The 18272-nt window shown below is 40.0% G+C and overlaps 1 protein-coding gene across 4 annotated transcripts in view; it reads right to left on the bottom strand.

The window, feature by feature from the left end:
- Positions 1-297: 297 nt before the first annotated feature.
- The window catches only part of CEP112 (centrosomal protein 112), a 460069-nt gene continuing 442094 nt past the window's right edge, over positions 298-18272 (bottom strand). For 3 of the 4 annotated variants that reach the window (XM_046677462.1, XM_046677465.1, XM_046677464.1), the window contains 3 exons: positions 4538-4639; positions 1555-1619; positions 300-737 (listed from right to left, as the gene is read on the bottom strand). In XM_046677462.1, the coding sequence (XP_046533418.1) occupies positions 734-737; positions 1555-1619; positions 4538-4639 (171 nt within the window). In that variant the 3' untranslated portion in view covers positions 300-733. Of the gene's footprint in view, positions 738-1554; positions 1620-4537; positions 4640-18272 lie in introns of all 4 variants that reach the window. The other variant, XM_046677466.1, reaches the window with a different exon arrangement.

Genomic DNA, 18272 nt, shown 5'->3' with positions numbered 1-18272 from the left:
AACCATAGCTGCTGCATAAAATTCGTACACTATTCTGCCTCTGGAGTCCCAGGATCACACTGGAGACCAACATGACAAGTACTCGGACTGATGTCAGATGACCCAGTGGCTTTTACTCTAAATAAGTATGCTACTTATGGATTTGATCTTTGACACGACAAGGTATTTTTCCTCATAGTACAATTCGAGACTGTGTTTCTAGGGAAAAATACCATGTATACGTCATACTTATTTTACCAAATGAGGTGCAATAAAAAGTAGAAATAAAACTGATCAGTACAAAATAATATTTTAATAATATATGAACATGAACATGAAAACAATGTAAACATGTTAAAATTTTGATATGATACTACAAACGTGATTTTGATCATACGCGACTGGTAAAATTCTATGCTAAAGCATTAACCAGGCATATCATAAGAAATCATTTCTTTTCCCAATATAAGCAATTCTCAGTACACACTCAAATGCACACAAATATGGAAATCAGAAATAAAGGAAGGTTAAAAAAAATAACTTAGTCAGACACAAATAAAACCACCCCATTAGCATATGAATGATGTATGTTTTTATGATCTTAATTACATTTAAGCATTAAAAAGAAAGCCACTGATCTCACAGTTTACTTTACAATATCCAAATCTGCAAACCTGCTGGAAGAAGTCCACAGCGCAGCCCAGGCAGCTCAAGCCATTGCACTCTCGTGTTCCTCAGGTAAGTCTCCACGCAGTTACCTGAAAATCAAAAATCAACAAGTTATGACTTTTTCGAGGTTTAATGGGCATAGCAATTAAAAAATATGTTCTCATTCAGGAAGAGTTGGATAGAGGTTAAAAAGGATATTTCATATCAAAATTTCATCATTTACTCCTATAAAGTGTCAAATTCTATCTATACCAAGCAACAGAATCTTTGGAAAAGTGAATGATTCACAAGGTTTTTACTTTTAATTGAAGGCCAAATAAGTGGTTCAGTCTTTCACTGCAAGAAAAGGAAGTCTGTTTGACTGAATTAGAGCAGGTAAACATAATCTATGTCAGTGATGTCCCTGGGAACCTTTGCTAAAAAGGTCTCACGTATCCCCGAGCAGTACACACTGGGGGCACTGAAGTCGCAACATCACTAAGCTGGTTCTCTCTTTTGGTCTAGAGAATGTGTGCAGCAGCGCGGAACCTCCAAGGGCCACAGGGCTCTGAGGATGTGGACTACCATAGTAAGAGTCGCATCATCTCACTATCTTAAAAGGAAGACGGTGTCTCCTTAACCCTGCAACTGGGCTTCAGGACAATGTCTTGTCGTGACTCTGCAGGTGAAGCCTGGACTTGCAGGCACCCGCGGATTCTCTCATCTTGTTCTGATAGTACTGACCAAGCACTGTGATTACAGGAGGTGGGGGCCTTCTCCAAGACAGGCTGTTTACAAAAATAGTCTTTTTTTCAAAATTTATATTATGTTTAAGCATTTTAATAAAGACTAAATTCAAACCTTAAGACTCACAGGGACAAACAATACAATACAAATGTTCGAAGGCATTCTGGTCACAAGCTGTACCTTCTGCCTTGGTAAGCAGTCAGTTCTTCCTGAAGGATGGATGCTCTCTTCTGCAGAAAGTTAACCTAGAAAAGACATCTTGTATGAGAAGAGGCGAATGTGGCTTAAATGGCAATTTTGTGCAAATGTCATGGTAGGATTTTATTTAAATTCAGACAATTCCCTAGATAAACTCAGAGGATTTGTTGAAAGTCAATGTTGTATTTTTTACATTTGGTCATATCGCATCCCTACTGAAAATCCATCAGAGACCACCCAATTGAGTTCAAACTCCTTATTGCAGAGCCATTTTGATCTGGCCCTAGCCTGTATTCAAGGCTTTACCTCTCCTCGCGGCCTTCCCACCATCACCACCTCATACACCAAGTCCTTCACACGTTGCTGTCCAGCACAGGCCATTTTCTCTCTTTGGAATGCTTGGCTAATTATCACCTGTACATCCTCCACTATTTGGTTCAAGTGTGACCTCTCCTACTGAATTCTTGGACTCATCCTGCACTGCTCACTGCCTCCTGCTCCAGGCAAATGCTGTGCACTTCTCGAACTGCCTGAGGGCTGTTTTCATATCTCCCCAAACCTTAGAGCTCTTCTGGGGCAGGGATGACATTCACTCATCTCTGTGTCCCCAGTTTCTTGTACAGAACTGGGCACGTAGCTGGTATTCTCTAGCTGTTGAATGAATGAGTGAGTGAGTGGAAAGAACATTACTGCCTCCTGCAAGCCTCACTCCACCCTGGGGATCTCTGGGGTTGGAGAGACAATATTTTGTCATGGAAAGAGCCTGGGCTTTGTCTGGAGTTAGGCCAACTTGGGTTCAATTCCTGGCTTGGCCTCTACGGCTCTAGGAAGATTACTTAAGCTCTTGATGCTTCATCTGCGAAATGGGATTAATGACAGCTACTTCCCAAGGTTATGAGGATGAGTGAAATGACTAGTAGCAACTGCCTAGTGCAGAGCTCATGGCAGCCTTCACCCCACGGCCCCACTCTTGAGGGGCTGGGGGATGGAGGAAACGGAGTTGCTCAGCATATTCTCTTAAATCAGACCTTGATAACATGGTTTGATTATTTTGAAGAATAAATTTCTATACTATTAAAGATACCTATATCAGGTATAAATTCAAAAGCACCTTACACAACCAAATGAAAATGGTTTGGGGATAACTTATGCTATGGCTTAATGTAATCAAGAGTCAGTGGCGTTTGATCACTTTGGAATTGTTTATTCTTGCCTCTTTGGTCTGAACGGAAACCATGGCAACGGTTGATTCTGAAACATAGTTATGCACGAGAGTACAGCTGGCAGAATAGAAAACATGCTTGCAAGAGAGGAAAGCCGTCTTTCTAAATGGGTATATATCAAAGTGGTCCGCTTGGTTTTGCTTATTTGTAATATTACCCTGGTCTTAATGTTATCCAATTGCTCAAATGACCCACAGGACAATTGATAATTTTGACAGATGCAAGGATTACACTGATTCAACTTCCCTTCCCCCACTGTGCTTTGCAATTGGAATTCCAACAATTTTCAAAAAACACAGGCACCTGTGCTTTCAAACTAAATTTGCTTACTACATAGCCTGTGACTCCTCTGTGCAGCTGCCAATTCTGAGGCCCTAATGCAGCTGGCAGCCCTCTCTTTCTGGGTCAACATCCAGTGTTAGGAGGCTGAAGTGGCTTTTATTACAGGGAAATGATATGAATGATAACAGAAACCCCGCAGGTGGATATCAGATTTCTTTCTTTCTTTCTTTTTTCTAAAAAAAGCCTCCTCTGAAGGTGCCAGGTCCGACATGGCTGACCCTATGGAAGCTTTCCTGCAAAGTTAATGGGTAAACCACACCTCGAGGAGAGCTTTTCATGTAAATAAAGATGACTTAACCCTTTCTACGTGAACGCTCTCCTGTAGTACTCATTTTTACATACAGGAGAAAGCACAGCAAAACAACTTCTTCACCTCCAGAAGTCATAGCCAACAGTAGCATAAGGATTGATATAATGGAAACTTCGTTTTCAGATAAGAGACTTTTTACTGAGGGGAATATAAAAGGAATAGCTAAAATTTGCTCCACATTTCACCTTACACATTATGAATAGCTAATGTGAATATCATCAAACTACATCATTTGTTTTATTCCTAAATAAACTTACTGAGCATCTACTATGTGACAGGCACTGCTCTTGGCACAGACAGCAAAGAAATCTTTCCCTCAGGGCGATTTTCCAGAAAAAACTATGTTTTAACTTTCTAAGTGTATTAGAAACAGGAATATGTGAACTCTTTCTTATGTTAGAGTTAAAACACTAGTTTTTAAAAAACCAGCAATATATAAAACTAACAGTATATAAAATATATACAGCAATATATAAAACGTTTACAGGAATATATAGTGAAAACTTACATTGGAAGTTTTTTTAATAAGTATCTAAATTTAAATAAATTTTATCTCTCATATTATATTTTATGAACTATACCAAGAGCTACAAATTTCAGCAAGAAATATTTAACCTAATTGTTTGAATACTTTGTTATTATTCTGCCTTGAATTTAAAATGCATCTTATCTCTAGCAACCATATAAAACACACCAGAATAGAAATGCTTCTAACTTAACCATGTTTTTGATTTCTCTGCACATTCACCCAGTGAGGAAGCAGCAATGTGCTAAGGATGGCATTTGGGGCCTGGCACCAAGAAGAAAAGGGTGAGGCTGTATTGGAACGTGGGCTGTAAATGAATCAAAGTGACCCTAACTGAACTTCTCAATTTCAAAGGTGCTTTTAAGAAAAGCTTATTGATACAATGAGTTCTTCAACCAGTAAGAAAAAAAATTCTAAAAAACTCCCCAAACAAAAACCAATTAATCCTGGGTACTAGGTTATACTATGACGACACATTGATTTCCGGCATCAGTTCAGAATCAAACTTATTAAGATATGCATACCACCTAGACCCTTGGAAAACGCCTTGATTCTAGTAACTACCTGTGACTTCAGGGAGGAAATAGTGTCTTCAAGTTCTTGTCTTAGAGACGCTGGCATCAATCCTTTGAATTTTGTTTCATATTCCTGTCGTATGTAAGTTATCTAAAGTGAAAAAAAAAGAAAGCTTATCTTTCCTACCACAGAAATGATTGCTTTAAATTTAAGAAATCCCAGAATAATATCTATCCATCACAAAGGTAAGTTTGTCACATGTTTTTGGAAACCAAACGACAGAAATGAAATAAGAGGAAGCACAGTTACCAACTGAAAAAGGTACTCGGTCTGTCCTTGTGAGTGTGGGAGAGACAGCCCCTATACCAATACTTTCAAATTCTTGTTAACACAATTTTTAGCATCGGAAAAGTAAAATACCTATTCTGTCCTCTTCACTCATGATGTATACTCTGTGCCAACCCTGTATCCTTTTCTTGATTGGGGTGTGGATTATGATCATACTAAACTGTGATTTGAGGACAATTCATGGCATGTTGTTGGTTTGATTAAGACACTTCCCCAAAGTGGCTAGGTACCTGGGTGCTTGATATAATCCATACGATTATGAAGATACGAATGAAGGAAGATCCACACGGCTGTGTCTCCAAGTCTCCCCAACACAGGTAGACCAGAGTCAGAGTGCCCTTGTCATCATGAGCGTCTCTGATTCATGGGTTTCCCTTTCCCTCCAGAATACAATCAGGTCTGTGCTCAACTAACTGATGGTCTCTGGGCTAGTAAAAGAAAGGTTGGTGGTTCATCCCATTCATCTCTCTAAAAGCTAAAGATAGAAACAAGTGAGCAAAGTGGAAGAGAAGTCGTTGGAAGGACATGCCAGAGCAGGATGAAGAGGTGTGTGAATGTGAGCATGAATGTAAATGTCTTGATGTCTTCTCCAGCTGTTTCTTTATCTCTCTTCCTCCTAACCTGAGATGAGATGGAATTAATAAATCTGTTGCACATGCCGTGTGTGACTTAACTGAATTCTAAAGTTGAACTGCAGTGTATCCTACAAATGGCTCATTGGACACAACTGGACAAAAGGTAGCAAATTATGAAAATATGTGCAACTGAGTTCAGTTAGACAAGTCTATGAATTTACTGAGGATAATTTTAAATTAATAGCCTTAATTCCCAACTTTTCTTATACTAAACTGAATTAAGGAAGAAATGTGTTCTAACAGTCCATTTCATTACCTAATAAAATCCCATGGCAAATGTTCTAGAATACAATTTTTCAATTTTTTGCAAAGTGTTTTTTTGAGATATATTATAATCTTGTGATTTATACCTAGAGGAAAAACAGAAATAATGAATAATGATCTGTCCCACTGATGCAATATTTGATTTTCCCACCTTCTTTTCTTGGACTTGAGTCCAATAGTTACATCTGTCAGCTGACTCAAATGAAAAGCCAATGAAAGCAAAACACATGCTTTACAACTTAGATTTCAGGGCAACATTTACTGAGGGCCCACAGGCTACTATACTTACTTTTTTCCCCAATCATTCAACACTGCCTCTGAAATTTCGATCTACTACTCTCTTAAAAAGAACTCACATTTGCTCTATTTCCTGTCTCCTTGTTTGTTTAGAATGTCTGCCCACTGCCTGTACATTTTCGAGACAATTTGGCTGGGTATAAAAATACTTCAATCCCACTTTCTCTCAGAACTTTGGAGACATACCTTCAATGTCTTCTGGCGTTACACATAGCTATGGTGAAGTCTGAAACCAGGTTAATTTTTTTTCCATCGTGAATGTGACTTTCTTTCTCTGCTGGGATGCCCATATGACTGTCTTTTTCCTTGACTGATTGGGATATGTTTTGGTATTAATGACTCTACACCAATTTTCCTGAGACATTGCGTGTGTCCTTTCTATCTTTAAACTGAATTCTTAGAAGACAAATTTCATCTATTAGAAGAATTATTTGTATTCTATTATTGTTACATATGTTCATATTATATATCAATTTTTTTCTATTTGTTCTCTTCTTCAGGAACATATACTTTGCTTGTGTTGGCTCTTCTTTGACAATCTCCTATAATTAGAATTTTCTCTATTATTTTACTTTCTTCATTTTATATGATAAATATATATATTTAAAATATCTATATAAATATTATAAACATATAATATATATTATAAATATATATTAAATATATTTATCATATAAAAATATCTATTTTATTTTTCATTTCATTTTGTGTGATTTCCTCTAGTATGATCATATTTCCTTAGACATTTTCAGTCATGATTTTTCTATTTTTGTTTCTTCTAATATGGTTTCAATCTCTGTAACCTTTTGATTTTTGTCTACCATTTTTCCTAAGCTCTAAAAGATCACTTTTCAACTATCTGTTGACTTAAATAATCTTTAATCATCTCTTCTTTTGTCTTCTTCTCTATCTCCCTCCACCTCCTTCCTTCACAGAAATACATATCAATGTGTTTTGTAAATGCTGTGACATTGTGAATAACTGTTTGTTTTAAAAACTACAATTTGTCTGAACCTTCCCCATTTCTCGGGCAATTTCCCATTTGATCTCTGTTCTTTATTTGCTTTTTTCTTATATTCCTTCTTTCTCTCTCTTTTTTTTGTGGTGAGGAAGATTGGCCTTGAGCTAACATCTGTGCCAATCTTCCTCCATTTTGTATGTGGGATGCCACCACAGCATGGCTTGATGAGTGGTGTATAGGTCGACATCCAGGATCCGAATCTGTGAGCTCTGGGATGCCAAAGTGGAGCACATGAACTTAACTATCATGCCACGGGGCTGGCCCTGTCTTTCTCTCTTTCTTAATCTAGCAAGGATCTTATGATAGTTTCTTTTCTTTAAAAAAAATTTAAACCTCATTTTTGAATGGAACCAACTATTTGCTGAGTGTTGAGGATGGGGGAGTAAGCTGGAGGCAGGCCACAGCTATAATTTGGTTTTGTTGTCTTCAACACCCTTTTTTTTTTTTTTTTTTATTAATGTTATGATGGATTACAAGCTTGTGAAATTTCAGTTGTACATTTTTGTTAGTCATGTTGTGGGTACACCACTTCCCCCTCCGTACCCTCCCCCCACCCCCCCTTTTCCCTGGTAACCACCGATCAGATCTCCTTCTCAATATACTAATTTCCACCTATGAGTGGAGTCATATAGAGTTCGTCTTTCTCTGACTGACTTATTTCGCTTAACATAATGCCCTCGAGGTCCATCCACATTGTTGTGAATGGGCCAATTTCGTCTTTTTTTATGGCTGAGTAGTATTCCATTGTGTATATATACCACATCTTCTTTATCCAATCATCAGTTTCTGGGCATGTAGGCTGGTTCCACGTCTTGGCTATTGTAAATAATGCTGCGATGAACATAGGGGTGCAACGGACTCTTGAGATATCTGATATCAGGTTCTTAGGATAGATACCCAGTAATGGGATGGCTGGGTCATAGGGTATTTCTATTTTTAACTTTTTGAGAAATCTCCATACTGTTTTCCATAGTGGCTGTACCAGTTTGCATTCCCACCAACAGTGTATGAGGGTTCCTCTTTCTCCACAACCTCTCCAACATTTGTCGTTCTTGGTTTTGGATGTTTTTGCCAATCTAACGGGGGTAAGGTGATATCTTAGTGTAGTTTTGATTTGCATTTCCCTGATGATTAGCGATGATGAACATCTTTTCATGTGTCTATTGGCCATATTCATATCTTCTTTTGAGAAATGTCTGTTCATGTCCTCTGCCCATTTTTTGATCGGGTTGTTTGTTTTTTTGTTGTTAAGCAGTGTGAGTTCTTTGTATATTATGGAGATTAACCCTTTGTCGGATAAGTGGCTTGTAAATATTTTTTCCCAATTAGTGAGCTGTTTTTTTGTTTCAATTCTGTTTTCCCTTGCCTTGAAGAAGCTCTTTAGTCTGATGAAGTCCCATTTGTTTATTCTTTCTATTGTTTCCCTCAACTGAGGAGTTACAGTGTCCGAAAAGATTCTTTTGAAACTGATGTCAAAGAGTGTACTGCCTATATTCTCTTCCAAAAGACTTATTGTCTCAGGCCTAATCTTTAGGTCTTTGATCCATTTTGAGTTTATTTTGGTGTGTGGTGAAAAAGAATGGTCGATTTTCAATCTTTTGCATGTGGCTGTCCAGTTTTCCCAGCACCATTTGTTGAAGAGACTTTCTTTTCTCCATTGTAGGCCCTCTGCTCCTTTGTCGAAGATTAGCTGTCCATAGATGTGTGGTTTTATCTCTGGGCTTTCAATTCTGTTCCATTGATCTGTGGACCTGTTTTTGTACCAGTACCATGCTGTTTTGATCACTGTAGCTTTGTAGTATGTTTTGAAATCGGGGATTGTGATTCCGCCGGCTTTGTTTTTCTTGCTCAAGATTGCTTTAGCAATTCGTGGTCTTTTGTTCCCCCATATGAATTTTAGGATTGTTTGTTCAATTTCTGTGAAGAATGTTCTGGGGATTCTGATTGGGATAGCATTGAATCTGTATATTGCTTTAGGTAGTATGGACATTTTAACTATGTTTATTCTTCCAATCCATGTGCAAGGAATGTCTTTCCATCTCTTTATGTCATCGTCAATTTCTTTCAAGAAAGTCTTGTAGTTTTCATTGTATAGATCCTTCACTTCCTTGGTTAAGTTTATCCCAAGGTATTTTATTCTTTTCGTTGCGATTGTGAATGGGATAGAGTTCTTGAGTTCTTTTTCTGTTAGTTTATTGTTAGTGTATAGAAATGCTACTGATTTATGCACGTTAATTTTATACCCTACTACTTTGCTGTAGTTGTTGATTATTTCTAATAGTTTTTCTGTGGATTCTTTGGGGTTTTCTATGTATAAGATCATGTCGTCTGCAAACAACGCGAGTTTTACTTCTTCGTTACCTATTTGGATTCCTTTTATTTTTTTTTCCTGCCAAATTGCTCTGGCCAGCACCTCCAGTACTATGTTGAATAGGAGTGGTGAAAGTGGGCACCCTTGTCTTGTTCCTGTCCTCAGAGGGATGGCTTTCAGCTTTTGTCCATTGAGTATGATGTTGGCTGTGGGTCTATCATATATGGCCTTTATTATGTTGAGGTACTTTCCTTCTATACCCATTTTACTGAGGGTTTTTATCATAAATGGGTGTTGGATCTTGTCGAATGCTTTCTCTGCGTCTATTGAGATGATCATGTGGTTTTTGTTTTTCATTTTGTTGATGTAGTGTATCACGTTGATTGACTTGCGGATGTTGAACCATCCCTGTGTCCCTGGTATAAATCCCACTTGATCATGGTGTATAATCTTTTTGATGTATTGCTGTAATCGGTTTGCCAAAATTTTGTTGAGGATTTTTGCATCTATGTTCATCAGTGATATCGGCCTGTAGTTCTCCTTCTTTGTGTTGCCCTTGTCAGGTTTGGGGATCAGAGTGATGTTGGCTTCATAGAATGTGTTAGGGAGTTCTCCATCTTTCTCAATTTTCTGGAACAGTTTGAGGAGAATAGGTATTAAGTCTTCTTTGAATGTTTGGTAGAATTCTCCAGAGAAGCCGTCTGGTCCTGGACTCTTGTTTTTGGGGAGGTTTTTGATTACCATTTCTATTTCCTTACTTGTGATTGGTCTATTCAGATTCTCCATTTCTTCCTGATTCAGTTTGGGGAGATTGTAGGAGTCTAGGAATTTGTCCATTTCTTCCAAGTTGTTCAATTTGTTGGCATATAGTTTTTCATAGTATACTCTTATGATCTCTTGTATTTCATTGGTATCTGTTGTGATTTCTCCTCTGCCATTCCTGATTTTATTAATTTGCGCTTTCTCTCTTCTTTTCTTGGTGAGTCTGGCTAGGGGTTTGTCAATTTTGTTAATTCTTTCGAAGAACCAACTCTTTGTTTCATTGATCCTTTCTATTGTCTTTTTTGTTTCAATATCGTTTATTTCTGCTCTTATTTTTATTATTTCCCTCCTTCTACTGACTCTGGGCTTTGTTTGTTCTTCTTTTTCTAGTTCTGTTAGGTGTCGTTTGAGGTTGCTTACGTGAGCTTTTTCTTGTTTAGTGAGGTGAGCCTGTATTGCGATGAATTTCCCTCTTAGGACTGCTTTTGCTGCATCCCAAATGATTTGGTATGTCGTGTTCTCATTTTCATTTGTCTCCAGATAATATTTGATTTCTTCTTTAATTTCTTCAATGATCCATTGTTTGTTGAGAAGCGTGTTGTTTAGTCTCCACATTTTTGCACCTTTCTCTGCTTTTTTCTTGTAGTTGATTTCTAGTTTAATAGCGTTATGATCAGAAAAGATGCTTGATATTATTTCAACTCTCTTGTATTTATTGATGTTTGCTTTGGTTCCCAAAATATGGTCAATCCTTGAGAATGTTCCATGTGCACTTGAGAAGAATGTGTAACCTGCTGTTTTTGGATGAAGTGTTCTATATATATCTATTAAGTCCATCTGGTCTAATTTTTCATTTAATTCTATTATTTCCTTGTTGATTTTCTGTCTGGATGATCTGTCCATTGGTGTTAATGGTGTGTTGAGGTCCCCTACTATTATTGTATTGTTGTTGATGTCTTCTTTTAGTTCTATTAAGAGTTGCTTTACAAATTTTGGTGCTCCTGTGTTGGGTGCGTATATATTTATAAGTGTTATGTCTTCTTGGTGGAGAGTCCCTTTTATCATTATATACTGTCCCTCTTTATCTTTCTTTATCTGTTTTGCTTTGAAATCTACCTTGTCTGATATTAGTATAGCGACACCTGCTTTCTTTTGTTCATTATTAGCTTGGAGTATTGTTCTCCATCCCTTCACTCTGAGTCTGTGTTTGTCTTTGGGGCTGAGGTGTGTTTCCTGGAGGCAGCATATTGTTGGATCTTGTTCTTTGATCCATCCTGCCACTCTATGTCTTTTGATTGGGGAGTTCAATCCATTTACATTTAGAGTGATTATTGAGACGTGGGGGCCTACCACTACCATTTTGTGTCTTGTTTTCCGGTTTTTTTCAGTTTCCTTTGTTTCTCGTCCCATGGTTTAATCTGTTCTGATGTAGAGCTGCTACTCTCTGTTGTTGTCCTTCTACTTATCTCCTCTGCTCTTGGTTTTGTAGCCCCTTTCCTTTTTTGGATTTTTCAGGAATGAGGGTTTTCCTGAGGATTTCCTGAAGAGGAGGTTTTGTGGCAATGAACTCCCTTAATTTTTGTTTATCTGGGAAAGTTTTTATTTCTCCATCGTATTTGAAGGATATTTTCGCTGGGTAGAGAATTCTCGGCTGTAGATTTTTGTCCTTCAGATTTTTGAATATATCATTCCACTCTCTTCTAGCCTGTAAAGTTTCTGCTGAGAAATCTGCTGATAGCCTGATGGGGGTTCCTTTGTAGGTTAGTTTCTTTTGCCTGGCTGTTCTTAATATTTTCTCCTTGTCGTTGACTTTTGCTAGCTTCACTACTATATGCCGTGGAGTTGGTCTTCTTGCATTGATAAAGTTTGGAGATCTATTGGCTTCTGTCACCTGAAGATCCATCTCCCTCACCAGATTTGGGAAGTTCTCAGCCATTATTTCTTTGAATAGGTTTTCTGCCCCTTTCTCCTTCTCTTCTCCCTCTGGTATACCTATAATCCTTACGTTGCATCTCCTAATTGTGTCTGATAATTCTCGGAGAGTTTCTTCATTTCTTTTAAGTCTTGCTTCTCTCTCCTCCTCTGCCTGCAACAATTCTATATTGCCATCTTCCAAATTGCTAATTCTTTCCTCCATATTATCGGCCCTACTGTTCAGAGCATCTAGATTTTTCTTAATCTCCTCTATTGTGTTCTTCATTTCCAATATTTCTGTTTGGTTCTTCTTTATCGTATCAAACTCTTTTGTGACATAGCTCCTGAACTCGTTGAGTTGTCGGTCAGAATTCTCTCTTAACTCATTGAGAATCTTAATGATGGCTGTTTTGAAGTCATCGTCATTTAGGTTATACATCTCATTTTCTTTGGGATTGTTTTCTGTGTATTTGTTGCTTTCTTTCTGTTCTGGAGATTTAATGTATTTTTTCATATTGCTTGATGTTGTTGATTTGTGCCTCCACATGGAAATAGAGTTTAGTTGCTCCTTTCACTTGTTTCAGCTGCTGCGGTGGGAGGAGCAGCTGTTTATATTTCACCAACCAGGAATCCTGTCCGTAGTTGCTAACTGGGCCTGGGCCCCTCTTCGTAGCCACAGTGGCCCTTTGGATTCCCTCCTCTGCCGTGGGGGCCGTCACAGGGGGGCTTCAGGCTGCAGGTGCCTACTGTTGCAGCCCACCTAGATGTGCTCTCTCCTTGGGGTCTGCAACGGTGTTATGGGCTTTTCCAGCAGCCAGGGGTGGGATCACTTATATTTGTCGCTCCGTTGCTGTCGGCACCCACCAAATCTCACTTGTCCTCTATAGGTCGCAGGAGAGCTATTGGCATCTTCTACAGTCTGTGGTTAGTACACCTAGCTATGCTGCTTTTGCCCTGGGGTCTTCCAGCCTTGTGGCTGGCGGCTGGGTGCCTTCTACTGGTGCTGTGCAGAGGCTTTCCCTAAGGCTGCTGTGAGCCTGTAGGGTTTCCCCCTAGGCTACTAAGCTGGGTCTCTGGAACTCTCTCCAGCCCCAGTCCTCTCTGAGATCTCCAGCAATCCCTAGCCTCACGGGGTGGGCAACGGCAGCTGGGGGTCGCCCCGCCCTCAGGGATTCTCTCCGGGCCTCTCCCGGAGCCGTGAATGCTCAGTGTGGCCCCTCTGCTAACGGCAGACAGAGAGTTTTGTCTGCTGCTCGGGCGGAGCCCCGGCGCTTCCCCTCCGGGTCGCAGGACCGGCCTTTGAAAATTCCCCCAGCCCCGGTCCTCTCCGAGATCTCCGGCAATCCCTAGCCCCACGGGGTGGGCAACGGCAGCTGGGGGTTGCCCCGCCCTCAGGGATTCTCTCCAGGCCTCTGCCGGAGCCGTGAATGCTCAGCGTGGCCCCTCTGCTAACGGCAGGCAGAGAGTTTTGTCTGCTGCCCGGGCGGAGCTCCGGCGCTTCCCCTCCGGGTCGCAGGACCGGCCTTTGAAAATTCCCCCCGCCCCGGTTCTCTCCGAGATCTCCAGCAATCCCTAGTCCCACGGGGCGGGCAACGGCAGCTGGAAGATCTCCGTGCCCTCCGTGTCTCTCTCTGGGACCCTCCGGGCGCCCCGAGCACCAGGCTGGATCCCCCCGCCAATGGCAGGGAGAGACTCTCCCCCCGGGCTCAGGTGTGCAACTCCAAAGTTTCCCTCTGCGTTTAGGAGTAATTGCAGGGGGTTTAGGTAGGGTTCTGGTCACCTGTTTCCACTGTTGCTCCTCTGTTGTGTTCTCGCTCCTGCCCTAGACGTGCGTGGATCCTCTGGGGGCGTCCGTTGGAAGAAAGCCGCTTGCGGGTACCAGGCTGCCCGTCGGGGTCGGAGAGCCCTCACCTATTTCCACATCCTCCCGGAGGAAAGTCCATCCGCCTTCTGATGTATAGTCACGTGGGTGTCTCAGACGTCCTGAGATGCTGTCTGGATATCCTTTGTCAAGCGATAAGTGTCCAAATAATTGTAGACTCGAAGGGCGAGAGACAAAGAGGACTACTCACGGCACCATCTTGGCTCTTCTCCTCTGTCTTCAACACCCTTTGACTAAATCTATTCTTTCATTTGCTCTTGGTGCCCATCTCCTCTCAGTTTTCAAGTACTTTGGAGGTCATGGCGAAGCACTCAAGACCTTTGGTTAATGCTTACAGTTTCTCTGGACTCCCCTGCCCCCCTTCACTTTTCACATCTGAAAGTCTCTCTCTATGCGAGGCTGGGCCACAGACAGCAGACAACTGTGCGTCAGCAAGGGTGCTCTTGGATCACCACTATCCCTTCCATCACTTTTTAAGTCCAGTGCCATATTTTCCAACTTTCACTGAGGATTCAGGCATTTCTACTTCCTGTCTACTCCTTTCTTCTTTGTTTTTATGATTTCAGTGAATCTGAGTGAACTTCAAATGAGCCCTTGGAACATCTGAAATTACCTCACCTATGAGTGAGACTATCAATCAGGAAAACATTACTGAATCCTTAAACCCAAATCCTGAATTTAAAAATCATTCTACCAAGGAGAATCCTGTTCCTTTAATAAAGTCATGGAAAACTTTAACCAGTATGTTTTACTTTATTTATGAGGTTAATAATGTTACTTCTAGCAAACATTTATTGAGTATTTTCCATGTGCCAGATACAATTCTAAGTGTTTCAATAAGTGTTTAATCCTTCTGACAACCCAATGAGGTAAGCACAGAAACGCAAGCCATGATTTGAACTCAAATAGTCTGACTCTCAAGCCATATTCTTAGCCACTATGCTCTGCAGTTTCTCAAATAATCTTTCCAAATGTTGAAATGTTTTTCCCCTCAAAGAGGAACAGGATCTCACAGACCAGTTAGAGCAGTTTCACCCACTATACATTGATGCTCCCTTAGCACAACAGGGGCTGGGGCATGGGGGCGGGATGTACTCTCCTTCCAGACAGCCATCTAGTCTTCACTCTATTTTTTTTAAGGACAACAATAACAACAACGATAACAACAATTGGTTCCAATATGTTATGGTTCCCTGTACCTTCCCATTGGTTTAAAATTTTAATTTATTGAAGACATACATGTTCGATCAATTAAAAAAAAAATCTGTGCAAATACAATACACATATTGACCTAAAAGAACAGCTCCACAAATCTCTTACATAAGCACACATTTCAAAGTCCAACCAGTAAAGGATATATCTAAGTTTGTGACATGGCAAAATGAGAAAGAGGAAGGAAAAAGTTAGCTTCTATTCCGTCATACCACTTTGACTCCTGCTACTGTTTTCTCTCTCCCCACCTCTGACCCAGGATGTGTCTGAGGGGAAGTAAGGAAGGGGTAATGACATTTACCTATAGACTAATGACAGACATCAACTGCTAAATACGCCAGTCTCTCTCCTCCCTGTCTTCCCATATTTCCTCGTGGTGTTAATCGGCCTTACAACAGATCAAGAAACAAGAGGAAGTTGAGTTGATCTAAGCAAAGGGTTTGGTGGACATGCAATTCCTTTTATGAAGGGAGATCAAAACTTTTACATACAAATCTATTTTATTACTAGATTCGAATATTAAATTCATTAACATACAGTGTCTGATTATACTAGTGAATGATGTTTATTAAATGCAGAAAAATTCAAAGACTGTTCTTGCTTGAGTACTTCTGGAAAGGAATTTCCAGGACTGCTGCAGCTCATTTCCATTCCACCTCCCACTCCCACTGCCCTCAAAAAGCACGGTGTATAATTATCTGCTCTTCCACATTCCTCAACCACATCACACCAAACAGACATAAGCTTCTGCCTCTCCACAGTGGCCACTTCTCTCTCTACTTTCCTTTGTCTCCTTTCCTTTAGCAAAGGAATATTAGAAAACCCAGGACATCATGACAAACAATGATATTCTTGTAATGTAGTAAGATCCCTTTAAGCTGAGTAGAAATGGTGTATGTCTGACATGGTACCCATGTGAACAAAGATAGCTATGCTCTGGTCCATGGCAACAGACTGCCCAGCTTTCCCTCAAAGGCATAGCACTGACAATATTTCCTTTAATTTTTAAATGAAGACCCAGAACATCCATAATTGGAGTTTAGCATTACAATTAAGTAAAACTTACATCCTGTGTAATCAGACAAATACTCATTTGTATAAATGAGAGTGGATGAAGTATACAGGATATGTAGTTGACTTGAGCCAAGAGGGTCTCTGGAGGTAAAAATTCCAAATGTTGAAGAAAATGAACCTTGGAAATCTATAATTTCATTAGAAATATGGAAGGGAGAACTAAAACATATTTAGTGGTGTTTTTATTTGAAAAACACTGCATCAATTAATTATGTCAGTATGCCAAAACTATGTTAAATGTGTCAACCTCCTGTTGTACAATAAAACAAGTAAGATGAAAGTGTGTGGCTTTGTACAAACAACTTAGGGATGATGCCTCAAACACAAGACGTTTTCTTACGAGCTTCAATGCATCCAATACTGAATTCACTTTTGAAGAGGTGAGAAAAGGGGAAGCTACTTTTGAGTTGTCACTGGTAAATACTCTGGTTGTTTTTTCAAGTCTCTGCATAGTCATTTATTATTGTATTTTAAGGTAAAAGAGAAGCAGTCCAGGAAAGGGACTGTGCCTAATACTACTTTACAAAGTCCAACCAAGCATTTTTGGAGTCAGTTCAGCAGAGGAAAAAGGGAACCAAGTAAGAATTCTATCGACGTTATCTCCTAGTACCTTTCCACTCCTCTGCACTCCACTAGCACCATCCCAGATCTGACCACCTTCGTCTTGCACCTGGCCTACTGCAATATTGGCATGTTGGAATTGTTTTTCAAAACAAATTTGCTTAACCTTTAAAATCAAAATCAAAATCCTTTATGTGGCCACAAGGTCCTGCACAGTCTGGTCCCTATCCGCCTCCCACCCTCCTGTCACCCCAGCGAGTTGCCCTCACTTTCAGAAAAGCAGACACGTTAGCTTTCTGTCAGTTCATTCACCAAATGCCCGAATGCTTTTTCTCACACAGGTCTTTTCTCTGATGATTCTTTCTTGTCCTGTGGGGTTTGGGCACTGCCTCCATCTGGACCTCTGGATGTTGGAGAGTCCTGCTCTGTGGTGATATCAGGGATGTTGCAGACCCAGGTACCCAGCTCGGGGGAGCTTGTCAAGACCTAGTGATGAGGCTGTGTCTGGGGCAACAGCTTTCATCAGTTTCCTTTCAAGAACGGGGGCCCACAACAGCCCATGCTTTCAAGCTGTGACTCACCCTTTTGTCATTTACCTGGCAAGGAGCCCTTTCAGCAATTTTAGTCCCTGTCCCCCCAGGTCTTTCCTCCCAGCTGCCTCTGTGTGACTCAGGATCCCATACCTGTGGCTTCAGCTTCACTCACCACACTGGGGTTCCATTCTTTTTCTAGATCACACAGATGTTCATCTTGCTTTTGATATCAAATACATCCTTTTACTTTGCCCTGTTTACATTGTGCCAATCATTATTGAGTGTTTGGAGTGGAAGGGGTGCCTCATACCGTGACCTGACAGAACCATCTTGTACAAAAGGACAGAATGTTTTATAACCTGCCTTTTAACTTAATAAAGTGGAGGGCTTCGGAGCCCAGACTCTGGGGCAGGAACGTCTGGAGCTGAATCTGGGCTGTGCCCATAAACTGTGTGCCCTGGGAAGGCGAACTTCTCTGTGCCTCAGTTTCCTTGTCAGGAAAACGGGAATTATAATTTCTCAAAGCTGCTGTAAGGATTAGATGATTTAATACATGTAGAATTTTTACAGTAGTGGCATTTAGTAATGTTCAATAAATGTTAGTTATTACATCATATAATGGAGACTATACATATACTAAATATTTCATTATATTATCATGTATATATATATTACAAATTATATGTGTATTTCACTTAACCCATTCTCTATCATTAGACTTTTTGCTTTCTAATTATTTGCAATACTATGAATCCTTACAGCAAATTATTTGCATATATTCATGATTAATTTGAGGACTCCATTTAAACTTCTTTTTGTATTTTTTACTATCCAGTGATTGAGAAAGTACATAACAACAAAAAGCTTCTCTGAATTCAGAATCAACTTGAAATGAATTTGTATTTCATAATTAAAATAATCGACATACATTTGAAAAACAGCAGTACTTGTTCATTTATTTATTTATTT

The sequence above is a fragment of the Equus quagga genome, chromosome 11, assembly GCF_021613505.1.
Source record: "Equus quagga isolate Etosha38 chromosome 11, UCLA_HA_Equagga_1.0, whole genome shotgun sequence".
Taxonomy (NCBI): Eukaryota; Metazoa; Chordata; class Mammalia; order Perissodactyla; family Equidae; genus Equus; species Equus quagga.
This window is presented reverse-complemented; position numbering and strand designations above follow the sequence as displayed.